The 25277-nt window shown below is 49.8% G+C and overlaps 1 protein-coding gene and 1 pseudogene across 2 annotated transcripts in view; both read right to left on the bottom strand.

Moving 5' to 3' along the window:
• The window catches only part of LOC138167683 (zinc finger protein 420-like), a 52328-nt gene that overhangs the window by 24190 nt on the left and 2861 nt on the right, over window positions 1-25277 (bottom strand). Inside the window, exons 2-6 of one of the 2 annotated variants that reach the window (XM_069096634.1) lie at window positions 18228-18320; window positions 13181-13307; window positions 12699-12794; window positions 12044-12160; window positions 5613-7385 (exon numbers count right to left, since the gene is read on the bottom strand). In XM_069096634.1, the coding sequence (XP_068952735.1) occupies window positions 5613-7385; window positions 12044-12160; window positions 12699-12794; window positions 13181-13307; window positions 18228-18263 (2149 nt within the window). In that variant the 5' untranslated portion in view covers window positions 18264-18320. Of the gene's footprint in view, window positions 1-2422; window positions 7386-12043; window positions 12161-12698; window positions 12795-13180; window positions 13308-18227; window positions 18321-25277 lie in introns of those variants that run through there. The other variant, XM_069096632.1, reaches the window with a different exon arrangement.
• Window positions 19871-25271, bottom strand: LOC138167698 (adiponectin receptor protein 1 pseudogene; annotated as a pseudogene).

Below are 25277 nucleotides of genomic sequence, written 5' to 3'. Positions count from 1 at the left end.
CTGGAGGCAAAGGATTAGAAATTGAGGGGATGCCCATCAATTGGGGAATGACTGAACACGTTGTGGTATGTGATTATGATGGAATAATATTGTACTCTAAGAAATGACAATACTCTCAGAAAAACCTGGAATGACCTGAATGGGCTGATGCAAACATATGTACTGTGTGCAAAGTAAGAGCAATAGTGTAAGGTGATCAGCTGTGAATGACTTAGCTGTTCTCAGCAATGCAATGATCCAAGACAACTCTGAAGGACTTGTGAAAATTGCTGTCCATTCCCAGAGAAAGAACCAATGGTATCTGAATACAGATTAAAGCAGACTTTATTTTTACTTTCTCTATTTTTCTTAAGTTTTTTTGGTCTGTTTTCTCTCACAACATGACTATTATGGGAGGGTTTTGCATGACTACACATGTATAACCTATATCGAATTGTTTGCCTTCTCAATGGGGAGTGGGATGGGGAGGGAGATAATTTGGAACTCAAAGTTTTGAAAGCGAATGTTAAAAATTGTTTTTACATCTAACTGGGGGAAAATAAAGTACTAAAAAAAATGGTCAAAATGAACTTATTGTTTGACCTCCTAACACTTTCCTCTTCCTAACCTCCCTATTAATACTGAGGTCACTAGTAGGAACAGAAGCTGATCCTGGGGGGGGGGTATTTTGTGGGTTCGTCACAAGCCAGGCAATCCCCAAATTTTGGGGCTGTTCCCAGATTCTCCTCTTCTCCTCAGTGATACCACAGTTGGAGAAGGGGATATGCAAATCGCCCCAAGAAAGCTTGAGTTGTACGGATATGTCCCTAAAACCCTCAGCAAACTTAGTGGGACCTTCTGAGTATCACCCCAGTTTCTCTTCAACCTGAGTGAGATCCAAGATGGAGAATGGAACATGCTCTCTAATTGTCCCACTGGGCGAGGCAGGCACTTGCCCCAGGGGAAAGAGCCCTGAAGTCTCCGTGGGTACAGGGCTTGGGGAGGGACATAGGAAGTCCTGCTTCTTGTGAGGGAGGGGCTGGGGAGTGCTGGCTGAACTGGATTAGACTGCAAGGGGGAGGACCAGTTAGCACATGGGGAGGGGGAGGGGGAGGGCTCAGAAGGGGAGAAACTAAAGTGACTGCTGTGGGGATAGGCCAGAGACTGGGACCTGAGGGGGGCCACCTTGGGCGAGGGGCCTCAGGAAGACCCTGGCTGGGACTTGAACAGGGGTCACTGAGCTGGGAAGGGCCAGGGGAAGAGATGCAGAGTAGGAGAAATGGAAAGTGAAGGAGGCAGGAAATGAGGGGTGGGCTAGAGGAAAAGGGAAGGGAAAGCAAGGAAAAGGGGGGGGTAGCCAAGAATGGGGGGTATGGGAAACAGAGGGTGCCAGGGGCAATTGGGGAGCAGCAGGGGGGCTGGGGGAGATTGGGGTGGGAACAGAGACAGGGAGGAGGAGGGGGCCAGAAGAAGGGATTCATTTAATTGGCCCCATTCTCCCTTTGTGGGGCGGCTCTGTTACAAGTGCCTTACAATCTTTTCTGAGAATGGGGCTCTGAGAGGGCTTGATGAAGGCCATTATGTAGAGTATTTCTACCCATTTTCCTTCTTGGTGACAGTATAATTCTAACTGTAAGAGAGCATCATATTGTAAAGTCCTCAGAGTGGGCCATGCTTCATGGGCCTCCCGGTGATATTGAGACCAAAGGGCATTGCAAAAGAACACCAGTGTTTTCTTCCAGTTTGTAAAAGACAACCTGGAGGTGAATTTGGGGACTGAGGAGTGACTCGTTACCGGGAAGCCCCCCCCTCCATAAAGAGGATGGAAAAACAACCAAAACAAAGCAAGCGCCTGCAGCTTCCCCGACCCCCAGCGGCCCACAGAGCACTGGTCACGCGCTTTTGAACGGCGTCTGTCCCTGTCCTCCGCGTCCTCGAACATAACCACCACACCAGGAACCTGAGAACACCAGGCCGAGTCACAGGAAGCATCCTAGCTGTGACCTAACGGAATCTGAGACCCAAAAGCACTTCCAAAGTGGCTAGAGAAATGAAACCCGCCTCAGTCAGCTTCCCCCCAGTCTGGCCTCCCCCTTGGAGACCACGTCACCTTAACTTTGAGGAGGGAAAGCAAGGACAGGAGACTTGGGCCCTGGGGAGGGCCTGGCCCAAACTGATTAGTGAGCAGATGCATTGGGGCATCTCACCTTTGGTAACTCCCGGCAAGTTAGACCCAGGGGTGGGGAACCTGTGGCCTCAAGTTCAGCCCTTTGATTGAATCCAAACTCCACAGAACAAATCCCTTTAATAAAAGGATTTGTTCTGTAAAGCCCAGACTCAGTCCAAAGGCCACACCCAGGGACCTCCAAGGTCACAGGTGGCCCCAAGGCCAAGCAATGGTATAAGTGCATTACATACAAATTAACTTAAAAAGAGAGTGGAGTGAGATTTCCTTTACTTTTATTCTAAGGCACCTCTGAGTCTGGCCTAACCATACATCAGAGACCAGAGGCACAGATTACATGCAGACACACATCAAGACTGCACACAGACAAAATGCACACACCTAGAACACAGTAGGCACTTAAAAAATACCTGCTGGCTGAGTCTGACTGATGGGTCACATGCAAAAACAAGAGACACTGCACTGCCTAGGCTAGCTGCATGCAGGAGGAATGGGAGTGTGATAGAAATGCAGCTGGATGTGGCACCGAGGGAAGTCTGCATAGCCCTGCTTCTTACTGACAGTGTGACCATGGGGGCCCTCAGCTCAATTAAAAAGGAAGGTGTCGGACTGGATGATGGGTCCCTGCCAGTTCTAAATGTAGACCCGTAAGTTTCTAATATGAAAATAGGAGAAAAACAGGCAGAGTCACTAGGTCTGGGAAGGAAAAAGAAGAGCTACACAATGGTTTCTGTTGTGCTTTATATCTCTGATCTTGTAAATGTGAGGTCTTTGTCCAACGGCCAAAGAGAGGTCGGAACTATTAAGTGAATGGACGCATACAATCTTGGCCTCCTCATTATAAATGAGGCTGGAAGATGGCAAGGATTTCTAACCAAATGGCAGGATGGCTCACAAGCTATTTGACCAAAAGTAAAAGAGGGTGGGAGTGTTGGTTTTATTGTGTGCCCAGAGGTAACCAAAACCCTTCCCACCCCCACCCCCAACTTCTTGGGATATTTGGTCATTTTCCACCGCAAAAAAAGAGCACCATGGAAATAACTGCTGCTTATGCCACAATTTTTGGGAAAGATAACATTTCCATGGACAACTCAATCAGACTTCCTAAGGTAAAATCACTCTACCTTTTGGTGATTTTAATACAAAATTAGAAATATGTAAGGATTGAGGGCGGCTAGGTGGTGCAGTGAGTAAAGCGCCAGCCCCGGAGTCAGGAGGACCTGAGTTTGGTTCTGGCCTCAGACACTTAACACCCACACACACAAAAGAAAAAAACTAGCTGTGTAACCTTGGGCAAGTTATTTAACCCCAACTGCCCTCCAAAAGGCAAAAAAAATATGTAAGGATGGCAAAAAGGTCAGAAATACAGATCTTAACAAAGCAATGAGAGAAGCTAAAGATATTTAGACCAGACTGAGCCTTCACACTTACAGATCATCAAAAAATCTCTTCAAAAAAAAATAGCACAAAGTGTGGGGGCACAAGAAACACCTAATAAAATGAACCACAATTACTAACAGAATTCATATGCAACATGAACATGGAAATAAAAAGAAAGGCCCAACTGCCTTAAATGACTTTAAGTCACTTGGTCCAAATAAAACACATCTGCAGGTCCTGAAGAAACTGACAGATGTGATCATTGAGCCGCTGTTAGTGACTTTGGAAAGACTGGGGAAAAGAGGTACCACAACATTGAAGGACAAATGCTGTTCCAATTTTCGGGAAGGAGGAAAAGATCAGAGTCTGCAAACTATAGACCTATCTGAGCTTGCTTTGATTCTTCATAAAGTTCTAGAACAGATGATAAAAGAGATGGTTAGCAAATATCCAAAAAAGGAAGGTGGTGATCACGAGAAGCCAGCAGGGCTTTATCAAGAACAAGTCATGCCAGAGTAAACGAGGAGATGTGAGGATGCTGTAGATATAAATTACCCACATTTTAGCCAAGTGTTTGATAAACTATCCTCTTATTCTTGGGCAGAAGATGGAGAAATCTGGAATAGATGATAATAGATTAGATGAATTCAGAGCTAGGTCAATGGCCAGAATGGTAATTAATGAGGACATGTCAACTTGACAGGAGGTTTTCAGTGGTGTTCCCAAGGATCTTTTCTTTTTAAATGCTTTATTGATATTCCTTTTTTTTTTAACATAGCTGTCATTTCCCACAACCCACTTCCCAATAGAAACCTCCCTCATAACAAAGAAGTGTATTAAACCAAATGAAGACCCTGGAGATATAGGATCAAGAGAAGAATGCAGGGAGCAAGATGGGATTGGTGAGGTGGAGGAAGGCGGTAGGAGGCCATTGTATTGGGAGCAGCAAGCTGAAGACAAAGCTGAATTATTAAATGCCTCTAAGAATGCGCTGAAAGGAGCTGGACTCTTAATATTTCTGAGGAAAAGACGGGGGTCCACGTGTGAGCCATAAAGAGGATTTAATTAATAAAAACCACCAAAGATTTACTCTGTAAGCTCAGAGTTCTGACTCGGGTCATGGGGCACACATTCTTATTTGCAAAGTAGACATGACTGGACAACAACAAAAGAAAAAAATGTGGGGCATCAGAATGCATGCGTGAGGAGAAACAAAGCAACGCAACGCTAAAAATGCAGTTCCATTAGCCTAGGATAAGCTTCAATAGGGGAATGACATAGAAAGGTCCAGGGGTCTGGATGATTATCTTGGAAACTGGGTAGAACATGGATTGGAGCACAGGGAAACTGGAAGCAAGGAGATTAAGCAGGAAGCCATTGCAATAGTTCAAACAGATACTTGTTTGTTATAAGGGAGGTTTCTATTGGGAAACAGGGTGAGGAGCTAATGGAAAATGACAGCTGTGTTAAAAAGAAAAAGAAAGGAACCTCACTAAAGCATTTAAAAAGAAGAAAAGATCCTTGGGGACACCACTGAAAACCTTCTGTCAAGTTGACATGTACTCATTAATTACCAGTCTGGCCACTGATCTAGCTCTGAAGGATGGTATGGGCATGAACTATGGTGGTGGCTACATGAGTAGAGAGGAGGATCGGATGCTAGACACATTGTAGAGATAAAATCGAACAAGACTCAGAAATGACTTGGAATTGGAGAGGATTAAGGATGAAGGGGAGGATGGGCACAAAAGAGCAATCACGAAGGAGTAATGATAACTTCCTCGGTGATTATCAGAAGAAAGGGCAGCAAGCTCCTTTCAGATGAGAATAAAGTTCTCAGTAAATTAATAGTGAGTCACTGGCTGCAAACAGGAGGTTAGGGGAGGGTGGTGACCAGGGACTTGAACAGAGGAAAAGACTGGGAACAGCTGTTGTATGAAATTAATTGGGAATTTGATTTATCTACAGGGTTTCCCATAGGTTGAAATTTCTACTTTCCAGAAAAAGTTTTCCGGCTAAAAACCTCAAAATAATTTCTTTCAAAAGGCTCTACCTTCATAAAGCCTGTCTCCAGTGTGAATTCTGTAATGTTGAGTAAGCTGTTTGCTCAGGCGGAAAGCCTTTCCACATTCATTACATTCATATGGTTTCTGTCCACTATGAATTCGCTGATGTTCGGTAAGTCCTGTCCTCAAACGGAAGGCCTTCCCACATTCATTGCATTCATAAGGTTTCTCTCCAGTATGAATTCTCAGATGTCCAGTAAGTGCTGTGCTTTGGCTAAAAGCTTTCCCACATTCATTACATTCATAAGGCTTCTCACCAGTGTGAACTGTCTGGTGTTGTGTGAGGTTTGCTCTCTGACAGAAGGCCTTCCCACATTCGTTACACTCATATGGTTTCTCTCCAGTATGAATTCTCTGATGTCGATTAAGCTGTGTACTCTGACTAAAGGCCTTCCCACATTCACTACATTCATACGGTTTTTCTCCAGTATGATTTCTCTGATGTTCAGTAAGTCCTATGCTCAGACGGAAGGCCTTCCCACATTCATTACATTCAAAAGGTTTCTCTCCTGTGTGAATTCTCTGATGTTCTGTAAGTGCTGTGCTCAGACGAAAGGCCTTCCCACATTCACTACATTCAAAAGGTTTCTCTCCAGTATGAATTGTCTGATGTCGACTAAGTCCTGCACTCCAGCGGAAAGCCTTCCCACACTCATTACATTCATAAGGTTTTTCTCCAGTATGAATTCTCTGATGTTCACTAAGCCCTGTGCTCAGGCGAAAGGCCTTTCCACATTCCTTACATTCAAAAGGTTTCTCTCCAGTATGAATTATCTGATGTTGAGTAAGCAGTGTTCTTACTCGAAAGGCCTTACCACATTCCTTACATTCAAAAGGTTTCTCTCCAGTATGAATTCTCTGATGCTGAGTAAGCCTCGTTCTCTGGCAGAAGGCCTTTCCACATTCCTTACATTCATAAGGTTTTTCTCCAGTATGAATTCTCTGATGTTGAGTAAGTCCTGTTCTCTGGCAGAAGGTCTTCCCACACTTGTTACATTCATAAGCTCTCTCTCCAGTATGAATTCGCTGATGTTCAGTAAGTCCTGTTCTTTGGTGGAAGGCTTTTCCACATTCATGACATTCATAAGGTTTCTCTCCAGTATGAATTCGCTGGTGTACAATAAATCGTGTGCTTAGGCTGAAGGCCTTCCCACATTCTTGACATTCATAAGGTTTCTCTCCAGTATGAACTGTTTGATGTTGAATAAGTGCTGAGCTCTGGTGGAAGGCTTTCCCACAGTCATTACAAACATGAGTTTTCTCCCCAGTATGAATTCTCTGATGTCGAGTAAGTTTTGAGCGCTGTCGGAAGGCTTTCCCACATTCGTTACATTCATAAGGTTTCTCTCCAGTATGGATTCTCTGATGCTCAGTAAGCTGTGAACTACGGCGGAAGGCTTTCCCACATTCATTGCACCCATGAGGTTTCTCTCCAGTATGAATTCTCCGATGTTGTCCAAGTTCTGTTTTCTGATTGAAGGCCTTTCCACATTCATGACATTTATAAGGTTTCTCCCTAATAGGAACTGTCTGATACTCCATAAGGCCTGAATTACAAGGGAAAGGTTTCCCACATTCATCATACTTGCCTTCTCTATAGGCATCACATTTACAGATACTCTTTTCCTTATTGCTCTGGAGAGTTTCTAAATTGGCTTTAAGTTTCCACACTTCTCCCAACTTGGAGACACATATATCAACCCTTGTTGGTGTTTCCTGACAAGATTCTTTAAGAGCAATGCCCAATTTTGGAGCTAAAAACTCAGTCTCCCAACCTGAAAGAAATAAAAAAAAATGTATTACTTCTATATCCTGTTACACACATAATATTTATTTTTGTATCCACCATCAAGAAATATGATTGGAAAACTTTAAAAGAAACAAATAACAATAATACAATCTTATATTCCTAGGGAAAAGGAAAGTCACAATTATTCAAATACTAGATAAATATGAATTGTTATTATCATTGTAATCAAGTATATTTTATGGAGGCAATTAGGTGGAGTACAGAATTCTGTCCTTAAAGTCAGGAAGAACTGAGTCTAAAAATCATCTCTTTGACCCTGACCAAGTAATTTAACTTCTCTCTATCTCAAGCAACTCTCTAGGACTGTCCCAGACTAACTGTGATTTGTGGTGGTGGAAGGACTTTCCTACACTTACAAAATCAGAGATAGCCCAAGTTTGTACAGTTCATATACACCCTTTAATACCTGGGCTGTCACAGCTTCTACATCTTTTTTACATTCAAACTTACCACCACCTTGGGAAGCAGGTTTTATATATTCCTGCGTGTGTGTGTGTGAATCAGGGTTAAGTGACTTGCCCAGGGTCACACTGCTACTAAGTGTCAAGTATCTGAGGCTAGATTTGAACTCAGTCCTCCTGACTGCAGCGCACACACACTGGTGCTCTACACACTCTATCAGTGTAAGGGTTATGGGATTTAAAGATCTTCCATGCCCCGTTGGACTTGCTGATGTAGCAGGAAGTGGAGGAGCAAGAGGAAGCAGAAGCCAAGCGAGAGTTCCTGAGGGGGCTGGCAGTGGCGGCAGCAGCAGTAGTGGCTGAGGCAGAGTCGGAGGCGAGAACTCCAGCCAGAATTTCTGCCAAGGACTCCTGCTGAGGACTGCCAGGGTCAGAAACCGCAGGGGGCCAGAGCTGCTGGGAACACGCTTTCTGGATGCTGAACAGTTGCCATGAGTGGGGAGAGAAGGACCTGTGCCTGAGGCAGCTTGTTCTGTGCTGAAGGCTTGAGAATGTGGGTGTTTGCTACATTAACTAGGTGTGCCAACTTCATAACTACTGAGATGGCCTTGACTCTGGTTTTGGGACTCAGTCTTCTGGTATTTGAATACATGTTCTAGCTTTTTTTTAAAATCAGTTGGGGTTAAGTAACTTGCTCAAGGTTACACGGCCAGGTTTTGTGTGGGTGTGTGGGTGCTAAGCATCTGATGCCGGAACCAATCCTGGGTCCTCCCAACTCTGGGCCGGCGCTCTTACTCACTGCACCACCTGCCACCCCAAATGTTCTAGCTTTGTCCCCCATGTAGGAGCCTGGTAAATTTTGTGATTAATAACCATATCAGCACATTTCCAGTTACTGCAGACATTGTGAATAGTGCATTGTTGATACAACCACCTAGGTGCCCCAGCTTTTATATTTTCTAAACGAGGAAACTGATTCTCCAATTGGTTTAGTGATTTGCTCATTAGCTCATTGCTAATAAACATCAAAGCTCAGATTTTGCAGCAAGGTTTTTTGTTGATCCACCTAAAGGGCTCTTTTCCTCCCTCATGGCACTTTCTAATAAAACCAAGTATATTTCTCTTTCTCAGTTCTAAAGGGGCAGAATTTGGAACTGAGATGTTTAACTTCCAGGGTTTTCTTGCCCATCACTCCAAACTGAATAAAACTGCAGTTTCTCAAAATGTTTAAGCCAAGGATGGATGACCAGCAGTGGGGGCGACATAGAGAAGATTTCCTCATTGGGGGGCAGGTTGGACTAAACTGTTACTCAGTTTTTTCAAAAAGTTAAGATTTCAGGATTCTGAAGAATCTTTGTTCTTCTTATGGGCAAAGAGAACATGAACACAGAGGATACTGGGAGCTTTTCAACCCTCCAACTTCTCTGGCCTCCTTGGGTGGTGGGGAGAGAGAAGAAAGGAGAGAGAAACAGATATAGAGAGACAGAGACAGGGGGAGCTAGAGAGAGAGGAGGGGGAGGGAGGGGGAGGGGGAGGGAGAGGAGGGGGAGGGGGAGAGAGAAACAGATATAGAGAGACAGAGAGAGAGAGGGAGAAATTAATTTCCAAAGATTGCAATGAAAAGATAAATTGTAAGAAATAAGGAAACTAAAAAATAATTCCTTCAACGTTGTGACAGCACAGAAATATGACAAAAGGAAGGCAGTGGATGGAAGCCACATGTAAACGTGTTTTTATCTTTCTTACAGAGAAGGAGGCTGGACAGGACCACCAGGGAAGCATCCTCCTTCTTCCTTGACACTCATGCGGACGGTCACAGGGCACATGACACAGTGAGCATGCTGGCCATGCCTCCCCGTCCTGTGCCCAGGAAGCAGATTTTTCTACACACTCAAGTGTACATCTCTAAATCAGTCAAGCATGGCACGTCTGTCTTCATCTGGGACAGTAAGATGTTGAACAGTAGAGGATGGACTCATGGGGCCTGCTGCTGGAGATCTCCCTGCAAGGTGACATCTGTTCACTCATAACTGACTTTGGGTCCTGCCTCTCAAACCCCCACCTTACCAGTCAACTGCCCCAAACCCTCCCAGCTGATCTCAAAGCAAAGAACAAGAGATTGCATCAGAGCCTTTGTTTAAATCCACATCTGGCTTTCTACAGCCTTCTCCTGGTCTACCATTATCTCCACTGTTCTGCAGAGTAGCTGGTCATTGATACCTTATTTCAAGCAGCCTATCTATAGGACCTTCTCCAGGCAAATCCCTATCAAGCCTTGCTGGATCATTTGTGAATCCATAGAAAATGGCCTTACACTGAAAGAAGGGGAGGTCGAGAAGGGCCTACATTTATCCCCCTGTAATAGAGAGCTTAGCAAGCTGCCAAAAGGATTTAAGGCCAGCACTCACCCACCACATGACCACAAGCCATCTCCAGGCCTCTGCCTGTGGGGGAGCCCCTCACCTCCCGAGGGGCCCTGGTGCATCAGCCCACTCTCCGTCACCTCATTTATTAACTGCTAATACCCCTGGTGACAGACACACCAGGAAACTGGAAGATCCAGCTGAGGGGCCAGGGACGGGTTTTTAGAAGATTTTGGGAAAAAGATGGGGCTGAAGGGCCAGAGACAGGCAAGTTTTCAAGATTAGTCAAAAGGGGTAAGAAGTGAAATCTATCCAATGAAAGACTAGAGTTTGACTTTTATTCTGGGAAAAATTCCAGAGAATATAATTGAAAGGACCTTTAGTACATATCCAAGGCCAGCCTCTCCAAGTCTGCAAAGGCTCACGGCTGGTAAGGTGGCTACGTGACAATGAACAGCTCAGTCCTGATAATGTGGGAAATCACACAAGCATGTGACGCAACATCTGCCTTCATGGAGACAATAAAATGAAAGGAAAATACAAAGTGATCCTAGTCCCCCGGCCTCCTGAACTTGTAACAGCAAAGAAGGAGGAAGAAGGCACCGAGAACCACAGTTTTCACATGGTCTAGACTGGGATGGCTGGAATGGCAGGATTAATCGGGCAGCCTCGTCTGCTGGTGGCAAAGAACCAAACCTGCTCGACCGTGACGTTTTCACAAAGCAAAAACAAATATGAAACCAAGATGAACCCGACTAAGGCATCTCAGAATGGCAGGATGCCCCCGAAACTCATCAGAAACGTGGAAAGGGCAGATTCGATGAGGGGGAGGATACTGCCCTGCAGGGCCAACCCAAGGAGAGGAGAAATGCAGAAAGTGACTCACTGGAAGAAAGCAGGCAAAGGCTCCAGTGACCACGGAAAACTTGACTATCAGATGGATTAAAAGCTGTAAAGAAAAGGAGGCCAAAGAAAATGTCTAAGGGATGAGGGAAATGAAGACGTCTGTGAACAGATGGAATTCACAGAATGCCAACATGGAAGAAAAGGAGAATTCAGCTCAGCAGGCAGTCCGTCATCTTCATGCTTCTCAGTTACAGAGACAAGTAAAGAAGTCACTGAGTGGGGCGGCCAGGTGGCTCGGCGAGTAAGAGGACTGGCTCCAGTGTCGGGATGACCCGGATCAAATCCGGCTCAGATACTCAGCACCACACTCAGAAATAACTGGCCGTGTACCCTTGAGCAAGTTACTTAACCCCCATTGCTTTAAAAAAAAAAAAAAGTCACTGAGAACAGCCCCATCAAGGGGTAGACGAGGAAGGAAACTGAGGCAGATGGCAGTGAAGAGACTCACTCAGGGCCACAGAACCTGCATCCTAGGCCTCTGTGACTCCACGCCGGTATGCTGCTGCCCTCCTAGTCTGTGGGGTAGGAGCTTGGGAGGCATCGCCACGCAGCACTGGAGAAAGCGCTGGCTCTGGAGTCGGAGGCCCCAGGTTCAAATCCTGCACTTGTGTGACACAGGGAAGGTGGGACCTGCAGCTGTACAGTAAGGGGGCCGGCCTGGATGGTGTCTGGGGCCCCTTCCTCTTGGATCCAAGATCACAGTTTGCAGTGTGGAAAGGACAAACAAAAGGCTTGGGGAGTCTGTGGAGTTGGGGCTTAAGGAGCACCCGAGTCACTGCTGTTATTGCCTGACCCCCTCTCTGAGCAAAAGCCCCAGAAAAAACAGGCAACTCAGTCAGCCTGGTGGTGACAAAGGGGTTCCAGGGCTGATGAACGAATGGTGGGCCGAAGGTGACCCCAGGGTAACTAATCAGGAAATGAAAGCAATTCCGGGAAGCACCGCACATACACACCCGATACAGTAGGCCTCTGGAGGAGCTGCGGGGACCCAGGCCCAGGGGGGAGTGAGCCGGAGCCATCTTTCTGGCCAAAGGGCCATCGCTCACCAAGAGCCAGGCGATGCGGAGAGGCTGAAAGAAAACACAACAGTCCTTCCCTGGCAGCCTTAGGCCAAACAGTCAAAGGCGAGAAAGGAGCCCCGGGTTCCAGGATGGGGCTGGGCCTGGGGAGGTCATCACTCAGCCTTCACGGCTCATGTCCCAAGAACATAAAGGATGATGGGAAGACTTCAAGCGACAGCCAAGAAAGGAAGCACAGGGAACAGCACCACACCAAGTACAATGAGGTACAAAAAGCAGGCGCACGGCCCCATGGTCCCAAGGAGTAACGGGCAGAAAAAGACCAGGTGAGGCTAGGGCAGCAAAGAGGATGTCACCATCGCTAATTTGGTCAGTTCAACGTAATCTGCCCAAGACAGAGACAGAGAATGGAGCCCTGGGGGTGGGCAGCAAGGCTGGAAACTGGCTGCCGGGCACTGGGCAACCCCAGAGACAGCAAGGGGAGGAATCCCCCTCCCCAGCTGACTGCCCTTCTCCACAGGCCAGGCAGCTGCCAGGAGAGGTTACTGGCCCCATCTGGAAAGAGCTTCCCCTTACACGACTGACTCACCCCCACAGCTGCTTCCTGGGACGTCTCCCTTTGGCATCCAAGGGCCTTCCCCCTTCTCCAGCTGGCACACGACATCTGGACTGGAAACGGTGAGCCCTGTCCATTGGAAACACGAAAAAGTTGGAGGCTACAGGCCCCTCTGAGTGCACTCTTATAAGGCCCTGGAATGAGTGTGCTAGGAGGGGCTCAGAGGGGGTCCAGCAGCCTACACAAGGGCTCTAGCATCATGCTCACTGGAGGGGACTTGGGGGAGAAGCTTGGCCCTGAGGACACAGAGGGTCAGGGGACCACCACCCTTTAAGCTCCCAGTGTCCAGCGTCCAAAGCCAAGACCTCTCATCAGTGTCCTGCCCCTTGGCCATGACAGGGACCCTCTGCCCCCTCCTTAGCAAATGGTCCAAACTCCAGACACTCCACAGCATTTACTAAGGGAATGAAGCAAAGATTCTTTCCTGGGTTCCAGGGGCAGCTTGCGGTCCTCACCCAGGCACACCAGGTTGCCGTAGTTCTCCAGCATCACCTCCCGGTACAGCTCCCTCTGGGCGGGGCCCAGGTGCCCCCACTCCTCCCACGTGAAGTCCACAGCCACGTCCTGGAAGGTCACTGACCCCTGCAAGACCAAAGACATGTGTACTCACCCAGGGACCGTCCCTAATGTTGATGTGGAGGAGAGGGCACTGGCAGGAAGCAGAGGGAGTGTCTCTCAGCACCTGGGCTTCTGAAGGCCTTGGGTGAAGCATTTAGAGAGCTCCTGCTGTATGCACGGGCTGTCCCAGATTCTGAATCACGAAGCAAGATGGCAATAACAGCAGCCCATCTCTACCACACTTTCTGGTTCATTTAACTTGCAACAACTGTGTGAAGCAGGTGCCACAGGCATCCACTTTCCCCTCAGAAATGGCAGTATAATAAGAAGCAATGGACCCAGAATAAGAAGGAAAGAAACTGATAGGGGGAAATCTTTGGAAAAATCATAAATATTTATTGGCTGACAAGTGTTTTCACTAAAAATCTGATAGGCCAAATCCTAAAGGAATTGGCAAAACTTGGGTTTGTGATCTCAGCCTAAGAAGGCTGAAGGGATGATCCTGGGCACCCAGCTGCAAAGCTGTGAAGGACACACGTCCACACTGTGCTTTAGAAAGTCTAGCAGCCCCCTTGTGCAGTGGGATCAACAGGCATCACTGCCCCATTTTACAGAGAGCAAATTGAGTCTCAGTGAGCAAAACCCACTTGTCCTGACTCTGCCCACACTCCCTTTGTCAGGCCCTTGGTCTGGGGGCACCAGTCAACGCATTCAGCTCTGGGCCCAGGGACCTTCCCATCGCACCAGTTTTCCAAAGGTAAGGGGCACGCCTAGAACCTGACAAAGACATAAGGGGGCAGGGTTATGGAGGTGGGGAGGGGCACAAAATGATTGGATAGTTTCCAGTACAATTCTTGCATTCAGTTCTTTCAATGAAAACAAAGTTGAAAATCAAAGACAACGAAAGCAGGGCCAACAGGGAATGGAGACTGAATATAGCAGTGATCTCTCCCAGTGTGTGACGGGGCAGCAGCTGATGTCTGCCAAGGGCCAGCTGTGGCATGCCCGGCCACGAGGAAGCTGTGCTGTGCCCCTCTAGGGTTTTTAGCAGAAATGCATCTGGTACTTTGTCCAAAGATTCAGCACCTACTGAGATATTCATGTAGCTGGGGTGCTCTAACCAATGCCGTCCCAGGAATCTGAATCACTTCCACCCGAAGATCAGCTGGCAGGACAAGGTACCAGACACTGAGATCCTTTCCAAGCATGCAAACTCTGCTGCAGAGAGGGCAACTCCAACGGGCTGGCCACACTGCTCACATGCTAGACATCTTCCTGCCTAGAAGACTGCTTTATGGAGAACTCACACAAGGCAAACGGCCACACAGAGGCCAGAGGAAGCAATACAAGAACACTCTCAAGGTCTCTTGGAAGAACTCTGAAACCAATTGTGAGACATGGGAGAGACTGGTCCAGCCTCAGAGAAGGAGGTGCAGCTGCTCCAAAGAAATGCAGGGGCACAAATCCAAAGCCACCCCCCTCCAGATGCTCCTGTGGACGGCTCGGGCCCGGCTGCGGCAGCCCCTGCCGAGCTCCCACCGGGCTGCTCACCCTAGTGATGGCACTGGGTCCTCCACAAGAACGAAGGACCGCAACCGAGGCTCCAGGAGCCTGAGGCTACTGGGCTGCCTGAGAAAGAGGCGAAGGGTCCAGCTCAAACCTGCACTAATCGGGGGCATTTCCTGTCCAGGTGAGAGAGGGAGGCCTGACTTAGAGAAAAGGAGAGAGGGCATTAGAAGGAACGATGGAAGGCAGCATGTGTCGTCCTATAAACCTACTCATGGCAGTGCCACACACAGAGAAATTTAAAATTTAAATTAATCGTTGACAAATTTTTAAAATGAAAATTACAAGATGTGGGGGGAATCATGCTGAATTCCACACTGAGGAAGCTCAACTGATGTCAGTGAAGGCAGACAAGACCCAGGTCAGAATGGGGCCTCTCAGGCAATCTGGACACACTGTGCACTTCTGAGACGATCGTTGCACTGAAGAACATCTTGGGACCCGCCCAGATCTCAGCTGCCATCATCTGTTCATCTTCAGGCTTCTCCCTCCCTCCCTCCTTCCTTCCTCCCTCCCTTCCTCCTTCCTTCTTCCCTTTCTCCCCCTCCTTCCCTCCCTCCTTCCTTCCTGCCTTCTTCCCTCCCTCCTTCCCTCCCTCCCTCCTTCCTTCCTCCCTCCTTACTTCCTTCCTCCTTCCCTTCCTTCCTTCCTCCCTCCTTCCCTTCCTTTCTCCCTCCTTACTTCCTTCCTCCTTCCCTCCTTCCTCCCTCCCTCCTTACTTCCTGCCTTCTTCCCTCTCTCCCCTTCCCTCCCTCCTTCTTCCCCCTTTCCTCCTCCCTGCCTTCTTCCCTCCCTCCCCCTCCCTCCTTCCCTTCCTCCCTCCCTTCGTCCTTCCTTCTTGCCTTCTTCCTTTTCTCCCCCTCCCTCCCTTCCTTCCTTCCTCCCTCCTTCCCTTCCTTCCTCCCTCCCTCCTTCCTTCCTGCCTTCTTCCCTCTCTCCCCCTCCCACCCTCCTTCTTCCCCCTTTCTTCCTCCCTGCCTTCTTCCCTCCCCCTCCCTCCTTCCTTCCCTTCCTCCTTCCTTCTTGCCTTCTTCCCTTTCTCCCCCTCCCTCCCTCCTTCCTTCCTGCCTTCTTTCCTCCCTCCTTCCTTCCTCAATGAGCTCAGGGCCTGGATCACAGTCTTCTCTCCACCCCAATCTCTGAGCTCATCTTAGGGCCCTGAAGCTCTACCGGAGACCCTCTAACTTCCTAGGTCCTTGACTTACTCAATCTTATGACATTATAAAGAAAGACAGCTGTGAAAGACACGAGGATAGTGGCCAATGCAGCAGCCAGCCATGATTGCAGAGGTCTGGGATGAAGGCACCTCCCACCTCTGGCCGGGGAAGGGCCCTAGACCCCAGTCTTTCTGAGACTTTACTGTTCTCCCCCACCCCTAGCTCTGAGGCCTGGGGCATCTTCTCCCTCTATTTCCTTTTGGTCAGCTTCCTCATTTTACAGGTAAGAAAACCAAGGCCCAGGAAGATTTAGTAATTTAGCCCAAGCCAAAGGAGCCCTAAGCAGCAGGGCCGGGATATGAGCCCAGATGCAGGCCAAGATCCAGGCCTGGGAACTCCCCCCTGGCACTGCCACACAATCCCATCTCTCTTATTAGCGCTCACCTCACAGAACAGAGGGTGTCAGCATTAGGAGGGATTTCCAGAATAGAGACCGTCTGGTGTCACCCCTTCATTTTACAGAGAAGGGGCAGGTGACCAAGCCAAGGCCTCCAGGCCAGCTGGTGGGAGGAGCAGGAAGGAGGCCCAGGCCCAGGACCCCCAGGTTTGGGATCTTCCCCCTGGACTTCTGCTCTGTTGTGGGACCACACTTTGGGAGGGCCAGAGGAGGGCACTTGGGTGTAAGGAAGGGCCTTGAACCTTTTCTCTCCCACTCCCTCCAATGCTGCCCCGGTTCCTCTTGGGAGCTCAAGACCAGAAGTGAACACCACAAGGTCAGCCTGAGGCACTTTCAAGCTGAGTGGCCCGAAGGAGCTGCTTCCTTCCTGTCAGCTGGAGTCTGCTTATCGGGAAAATGAGGACACAAACACAGCTACTAGCCAGGGGCTGTCCTAAGAATCCCAACACAGAGAACGCTTGGCAGCCCTTCAATCATTACATAATGGTGGTGGAGCTGTCGTTAAGACGGGCCAAGAAAGCGGTCAGAACAAGGAGTGTGGGAGAGTGTGGTGTATTTACCTAGGAAAAGCCACCCTGATACATTCCCTCATGGGCACAGCCAAGCGCACCAGCTCCCACCACGGATTCCTGGGGGGCCCAGGGCCGTTCCAGGCCCAGTCAGACACCCAGGCCCTGCCGAGCATTTCCCCCAAATCCTAGGCCAGCAGACTCACCCGTGCTGTGATCTTAGACCAACAGGCAGGACTTTACTGAGCAACAGCCCTGGGGGAGGGCGGCAGGCATCACAGTTATTAGGCATCCTACCTTACAGAAGTGGAAACTGAGGCAGAGAGGGGGGGAACCTGGGGCCCCACAGCTAGGCAATGGGTGCAGGTGGGAACCCATCTCACGTCACCCTAGGGCAAATGCTCTCTCTCTGTGAGCAGGCCCAGCCCCAGGGCAGCTTTCCTTCCCCTCCCTCTGTCCTGAGGCCCAAGGCACCTCTGGGCTGGCCCAGACAAGGGCAGAGGGAAGCAGGGCAGCACAGAGCCAGGCACACAGGAGGGGACTGATACCTGCTCTTGCAGGACTGCTCCCCAGGAGAGATGAAGCCCACTCCCAGGCACGATGCCACCTCCCTCATCTGGGGATAATGCAGGGGGGATCCCTTGGGAACTAACTCGATCCAGGGCCCGGATTCTGGGTCTGCTCTGGTCTGGGAGGGAAAGGGGAGGAACCAGGAATGGATACAAGGCTTGCGGCTCCAACACTTAGTATCAGGGAGATCCTGAGCAGGGGCCGCCCTCCCTGCCCCTCAGCTCCTCAGCTGCCAGGGGTGGGAGCCCTTGGCATGGTCACCTGCACCTGTGAGCCGCAGGTGCTCCTCTCTAAGAGGAGGATGCCCTTACTTGGAGGACCTCCTGAGAGGGGGCTGGGCTTGGGAACAGGTGTTTGCTACCCTGTCCTGAGGCTCCTCCTGCTTCCCCCAGGATACAGCTGCCTGACATGGGCCCCTGGAGCCCTGATGCCCCTGACAAGGGAAGGGGGTGCTGGGAATGGCTGGCAGGAGAGGTACAGGGGCTGCTTCCCCACCAGGGCAGGGCTTGACTGGCCCTGAGGCCCTTCCAGCTCTGAGCTGGCCACTCTGTGGGGGCCCAACATTCTGGATTAGAAGACCAGGAAAAGAAAGAATGAATATTATGTGCTTCCTTACATCCTAGGCATTGTGTCTACACTTTATGAAAACAAATGGCATTTCTGGTCAAAGGAAACCGCCACTCACCTGATGGGCCCCAGCGAGGAGGAGCCCAGACGTCATTCCGGCCTTTCCACCTCTCCTCCTCTTTGGGAAAAGCCAAGTCCTCAGAAGGCAGAGCTAGGAAGGAAAAGGCACACCCAGGGGAGAGTCAGTCAACAAATACACAGTCAACTATAAATGAGAGAAGCAAGGGCTGGGACTCTCCCTCAAGGGGTTCACACTCTCATAACCGGTCCTACCACCCTGCAAAACAATTCGAAATTACACTGGAGAAAGAAGGGAGAAAACATTCTGACCTGTTTTTGTTTTTTGGAGGGCAATTGTAGTTAAGTGACTTGCCCAAGGTCACATGGCTAGTAATTGTGTCAAGTGTCTGAGGCTGGATTTGAACTCAGGTCCTCCTGACACCAGGGCTGGTGCTCTATTCACTGTGCCACCTGGCCACCCCCAAAATATTTTGATAACAGCATTTCTTTTTCTTTTTGGAGGGGGAAAGGCAGGGCAATTGTAATTAAGTGACTTGCCCAAGGTCACACAGCTAGTAAGTGTGTTAAGTGTCTGAGGCTGGATTTGAACTCAAGTCCTCCTGACTCCAGGGCTGGTGCTTTACTCACTGTGCCACCTAGCTGCCCCCATTCTGACCTTCTGACCCAGAGATGTGCCCAGAGCTCTGCCCCAGTATGAGGCATGGCTTCTAAGCCCCCCAAATATCCTCAGTAGCAGCAGCAGCAAGTGATTAGAAGAAAATGGCTGGAAGGCTCATTGACTGTGGAAGGGCTGGTTGCTTGGCTTCCTTTAGACTCCACTCAAGGTTCACCTTCTGCAAGGAGGCCTTTTCCATTCCCAGGCCCTGGACACTGATGCCTTCCCCAATTGCCCCCAGCCAGATCAGCTTTAATCTCGTCTGTATATATCTGCTTAGTGTAAAAAAGAAACTGGGAAACTTTCTGGGCAAAGAAACCAAGCTTTATTAAAAGTCAACAAGGCAGTGGTCTACGGTCTACCCAGTATGGCCTGAGACCCCAAGCTACACATTTAGAGTTCTCTTGATTCACGTGGGCTGCAAGGAGGCTACCAGTCACTTGTTACAGGCGTCTGTAACATCATGGGTCAGGGAAGCCGCAGCTCAGCACATTTTTAAGTAGAGACAGTTATTATGATTATATACCTCATATGCATTTTATAATTGAAGCTCCCACAGCATCGATTACTGGTCCTTCTTATCTATCCCCCCTTAGACTGTTAACTCCTTGGGGGCAGGGTCTGATCTTCCCTTTATTTGTATGCTGGCACACAACTGTAGGTCCTGGGGAAACAGGTCTTGTTGAGTGAAAGACTAAACAAATTGTGGAATGTGAATGCAGTGGATTGTCAGTACCCCATGAGTTATGAACATGAAGAAGTCAGAAAATCTTGGGAAGATCTCTGTGAACTGATGCAAGGTGAGGTAAGCAAAGCCAGGAAAACAAAATGCACTTTGAGCCTAACATAAACAGACAACTGAAAGAAAGCAAAAAATATGCCCCCACCCACCCCTGAAGATGGGAGGGGTGGGTGCTGTGGCCTGTGTGATCAGGCCCCCCGAAGGAGGCCATGGCTTCTTCTGAACAGCTTTTCCTCCTTTCTTCTTTTAGTCTAGGCTACAAGAGACAGCTTCAGAAATGGAATTATTATTTTTTTTTGCATGGAATGACCTCTTTATTAGACAACCCTAGACAATAAGATTTTAATGGCCCTAAACTCCTAAAATACCATATGTCTTCTTTATGTGATCATAGGCTTTGCACTGATACACACAGCAATGATAACAGGGCTCCCTTCTAAAGCTTAACATTAAATATTTTCTTTCACTTTAATTTTACATTACTCTGCTGGGGGGGGGCGGAGATAAGGTGGTGATGGGGGAATTAAAACAAGTTAGATGAAGCCTGGACACACTTCCATGATTAGCCGGCTTGGTAAAAGTGGGTAGCTTTTTCCTACTGCTCTATGTGTAAATCCAGGCCATGGAAGGTTGGTACAAAGTTAAGGCTGTTTTCAAAAGTATGCTTTGAAAAGAGTAGAAAGCTCTAAGCCAGGTTACAAAGTAGGAATAAGTAAGCATTTTCTTCTAGAAACAGAATTTCTGAAGAGACCCAGTTCTTTAGTTATTTCCAAAATGACTGGAGAAGGGAAGGTGGAAGGGAATTTCAACATGAGTTTCAAAACACTGTCCGTGTGAGGCGACTGGTTGCTGTTCTGAGGAGGGAGAAGAATGATTTAGGCAGGCCATCCCCTCCAGCCCTACATGTGGAAATTGAGAGTTGACAGCCCATTGGGTATAAGAGTGGGCTGAGGCTCGGCTGGTATAGCGTTTACTAAGAGGTTTCTTCCAGAAACAGACAAGTCAAGTCTTCCTTTTGCTTTAGCAAAGAAACAGTTTTTAAAAAGCACTTGGGAAGCTCCCCCTTTATCCCTGTAGTGGATGGACTCAGAGAAGGGAGTCATCAGCGCAGCCGCCTTCAAAGCCATAAAGGAATTCCTGAAGGTTGGAGACACCATAAAAGTGGACAAAGGCCACCACCACCACCAGGACATGGAAAATCTGATGGGACTGGAACCATGTGTCAAATTTGCCAGGAAAGAAGCGCTCAGGGATCCGGGCAGCAGGGCTGTGCATGACAGCCATGAGGAAGGGCCAGCCCCTGTGGCCCAGTGTCGTGGCCGTGACAAAGCCTTCTGCATGGTGGGCACAACCCCACTCAGACCAAGTCCCAGGAACACTCCTGCTCATTTGCTGGTGTTTGGGTGCGGCAAAACGGTCCCACTGGGCCACAATGACGGCAGAGATGCCCAGGACACAGAGGCTGTGGAGAGCAGCAGAACGAGTAACAGAGCCAGGGGACAGAGCTCCCCGTGATCAGTAGAGCAATCCCTGAACAGTCCAATTTGGACAATGTCTGAGAGCCCCAGGAGAAGCTGAGGCAGAGCACAGCCCCCACAGAAAACACCCCAAAGACCACTTTCCCCTGCAGAGGGGCCATGAAGTACACATGTGGTCTGAGCACGGTCAAGGTTCCCAAAAAGAGAAACTGCACAAAACCAAGCAGATGGGTCCGAATATTGCCAGTCTCGGTGCGGATACGAAAGATGCTCCAGAAACAGGCACGGAAGGAAGCATGGGCGGTCTGTGACCATGTAGAAGGTCGTCATTAGCCTTCAGCCAGTCAGGGAGCACATCCTATGGGATGACTCGCCAGCACAAACTCCTCCATCTTCTCCATGGCATGGGGGGCTTGTAGGGGCAACGTCACTACCCGCACCTCCTCCTCTCCTTCTTGGGGTACTGGACATGATTGCTGTTCTCCAACTTTGGTGGAACTGAGGGTCATTCGTTTACCCTCCTCTATTAGCAGGGGTCTGAGCTCAGCAAGCTCCGTTGTGTCTGCTTCTCTGTTACTGGCCACTGCCCCATTGCCCTGCCTCGCCACAGATCCTTGGCAGGAAGACGGCTGGTTGACACCCCCACAACCAACAGCTTCAGTATGGTTGAAAGTACAAGCCTCCTAGTCCTAGGGGGCAGAGATCTCCCTTTGATGGTAGACCCTTGGCTGTTCTAGCACCAAATTTTGCTCACTCTCCTTTTCCTTTCTTATTTTCTCTCAGCTTTCACATCCTTCATCTGTAGGCCTTCAGTTCTCCCCTCCTCAAATAGGCGGGTCCCGTGGTTTTGCAAACCCTCCAGAAGAAATATCATGCAGAGCCCTGGTGGTGGTAGCACCGAGGGCTCTGACAGGGCCGCCTTCCCCAGAGCTACATCCCCAGCACGGGTGGTGACACCAGCCTCGTGGCCCCAGCGGCAGCGAAGCCTCCACCCCTGGGGACCCGGAGGTGCCAGCCCAGAAGGAGCTCAAGAGGGTGCCCCAGAAATGGAATTATTGATACAAATAAGACAAATGGGCATGTGAATACGGTGGGGATGGAACCGTGAACTGAACTGGTTCAGCCTTTCTGGAAAAGGATCTGGGATCATGGAGGAAAGTCCCTAAACCCTTCAGAGGGTGAGCTCCTCCCGAGAAGCCCCACGGGAGGGAGGAGGGCCATGTTTGCCTCTAGCAGCTTCATCAGAACTGTCCTGAAGACTGCCCACTTCCCCCTGATGTTGGTGACCTCCCTTTCCTTCCCCCTTTCAGCTCCCTTTTGTTTCCCGCACTAAAGGAAGCACCTTAAATCAACAAGCATTTATTAAGCACCTCCTAAGAGTAGGGCACTGTGCTAGGTGCAGGGGAGGCCAAGAAAGGCTCACGGTCTAACTGGAGAAACACCTGAGTGCCAACAGAAAGAGGCGAAGCTGGCTCAGGCCGCAGAGGGAAGGCGTGAGAGGACGTGTGTGCCAGGCATGGGAGAGAACATGCACAGTCGGGACTGGCTGCCTGTCTGCATGGCCCCAGCACAAAGCAGGCTCCATTTAATCTCATAAACACTTACTAAGCATGCTACTATGTGTTACTGCATGCCGAGGGCTGGAGACACACAAGAGAAACTGTTCCTGCCCTCACGAAGCTCCCGAGTGAATGGGGGAAGACGCCACACAGAGGCGGCTGAAGGGGGTGGGGGAGCTGGGCGGTTCTGTGGAGTCAAAGCCAAGCAGGGCAGCTGAGGATGAAGCTGTGAGAGTCTCCCAAGCTAAGGCCCTTCTCAGAAGTTGGCAGACCAGCAATTCTTTGTGCTCCGCCTCTGGCTGATCCCTCTGAGGGATGTATGATTTTCATATCAATAGATAACTGTTTGGATTTGTTGGACCTCCCCCCATTTTCCAGGGACCAGAAGCCAGAAGCAGCCAATGCGCAGAAAGCCATCCACCACGCCTCCTGACACGCTCACCCTCTGTTTCTTGTAACTCCTGTTCCTGCCACACTAATTCTGGATCTGTGCCCGCTGAACGATCACCAGGTTCAATGACCTTTGCCCAGAGATTCCCACCAGCTTGGGAGCCGTTCCCACAGGACCTGAATGCCTTGAGACCCAAGGATGACTGTGCTGGGCCCCAGCCCCTTAGTGGCTTTCAGGCACAGAAGCCCTCCTTCCCTCCCTCCTTCCTTCCTTGCATTTTCTTCACTCTGGAATTGACTGAACGTGTGTTTGTCACCTGCTCTCCCGTCTCTAGCCTGCCTTGCCCAGCTCCAGCCACCCACAGGCTAGAGACGGGCTCTGGTTCAGTGGACAGGATTTGAGAGGAGCTCAGAGCTTTGCCCTCTCGCCTTCCAATAAGGGGAAGGAGGGTGTGAAGAGAGTGGTAGCGCTGACATTTCAGGTGATCAGCTTATCCTGGAGGTGGGGGGGGGGGGTGTTCTGAGGAGTCAGGTCAAGCAGAACAGACTATGGAAAATGTGAGCTGAGTCAGTGCTTTTTTTTTTTGCTTTTTGGAGGGCAACTGGGGTGAAGCAACTTGCCCAAGGTCACACAGCTAGTTTTGTGTGTGTGTGTGTTAAGTGTCTGAGGCTGGATTTGAACTCAGATCCTCCTGACTCCAGGGCCGTGCTCTATTCACTGTGCCACCCAGCCGCCCCAGAGTCAATGCTTTTCACTTGACTTGACCAGCCAGGAGGTCAGTGTCACTGGATCACTGGAAGGCAGTTAAGCATAAGGAGGTGAAGGCTTTGAACACCAAACAGACTCGGTATTTGATCCTGGAGGTGATTGGGAAGCACTAGACTTTACTGAGGAGGGGCTGACATGGTCAGCCTGCCCTTTGGGAAGTTCACTTGGTGGCTTAGTGTAGGGAGACTCCCCCCCTTGCCCCAGGAGCTACTGCAGTAATCAAGGTGTGAGGCCAGGAGGGCCTGCACTGGGGCGGGGGGGGGGGGCCCCGGAGGAGAGAGGGGGGCATATTCAAGAGATGCTGCAGAGGCCTTGGGACCACATTGGAGGGGGGGGTGAGAGGGAGGCGAGTCCAGAATAACCTTTGGGTTGGGGGCCTGAAGGAGGGACTGAAGGATTGGGGTACCCTAGACCAGCTCTTCTTATGCTGGGGTCTTGACCCCATCATGTGCAGTCTCCAAACTCTGGCAACAGTAAAACGCCAAAAGTTAATTCAGAATCAAACGTGTAAAGAATCCGCAGTGTTTCTGGCAGTACTTGCCCGTACTGCATCGTGTGACTTCACGGCAGCCTCGGTTCCTACGTGCCATCATGTAACACAACCCGGCCAAACAAACGCACAAAGGGGTCACGGGTGAAAAACGTTTGAGATGCCCTGCCCTAGACAGTGCTAGGGAAGGTGGGAGCAGGGAGGGTTTGGGGGAAAGACAACGAGCTGGGACATCCAGCCGGGGATGTGTGAGAGGAGGGTGGAGACAGGACACCATGGGCTGAGGCGAAGAAAAGGGTTGTCTTTCTTTCTCCTTTTGTTCCTAATCCCAGAGTTTAGCGCAGGAAGTCCTTCCCATGGGCTTTCTGTAATCTAATCCAGTGCTACCATCTGACTCAGCAAACCCAAAGAAGGTAAAGCCAGAAAAGCGCTCCACCCAAAATGCTCCCGGAAGCCTGCCCACCTCTCTGGCCGTCCCTCTGCATCCAGGACTGACCTTCCCCGTGTCCTTTAAGTCCCAACGAAAATCCCATCTCCCCCAGGAAGGCTTCCCCGAATGCCCAGAATGCCAGCATCTTCCCTCTACTTGTCCCCAGCTCTCTGGTGCACACAGATCTGGCTGGCATGCAGTCCCCTGTTAGAGAGTAGGCTCCTGGAGGGCAGGAACCATCCTCAGTGCTTGGGGCCTCATAGGCACTGCATGTTTATTGAGTGACCCCAGACCAAAACACTGCTTTGGGAACGTGACAGAATGTGGGAAGCCGTGGTACCACCCATGGGAGCAGGCGGTGGGGTGAGCAGGGCCAGCAGGACTCCAATGAGGCAAACACCCACAAAGATGTGCAAAGGCAGCCTCTGCCGCCCCTGGATGGAGTGCTGAGACCCCTGCCCTCTTCAGAAAGGCTCAAGGGAGGGCTCTAAGAGCTGCAGGGGCAATGGGGAGCCCCTCAGGGGAGGGAGTTGAACAGATTGTACCCCCAAAGTACTTGGGGTACAAGAGGGGG

Source organism: Petaurus breviceps, unplaced genomic scaffold (assembly GCF_028583685.1).
Source record: "Petaurus breviceps papuanus isolate PSGF00001 unplaced genomic scaffold, PetGlider_PUasm1.0 287, whole genome shotgun sequence".
Classification (NCBI taxonomy): Eukaryota; Metazoa; Chordata; class Mammalia; order Diprotodontia; family Petauridae; genus Petaurus; species Petaurus breviceps.
The sequence above is the reverse complement of the archived record's forward strand: the minus strand, read 5'-3'. Positions and strand labels throughout refer to the sequence as shown.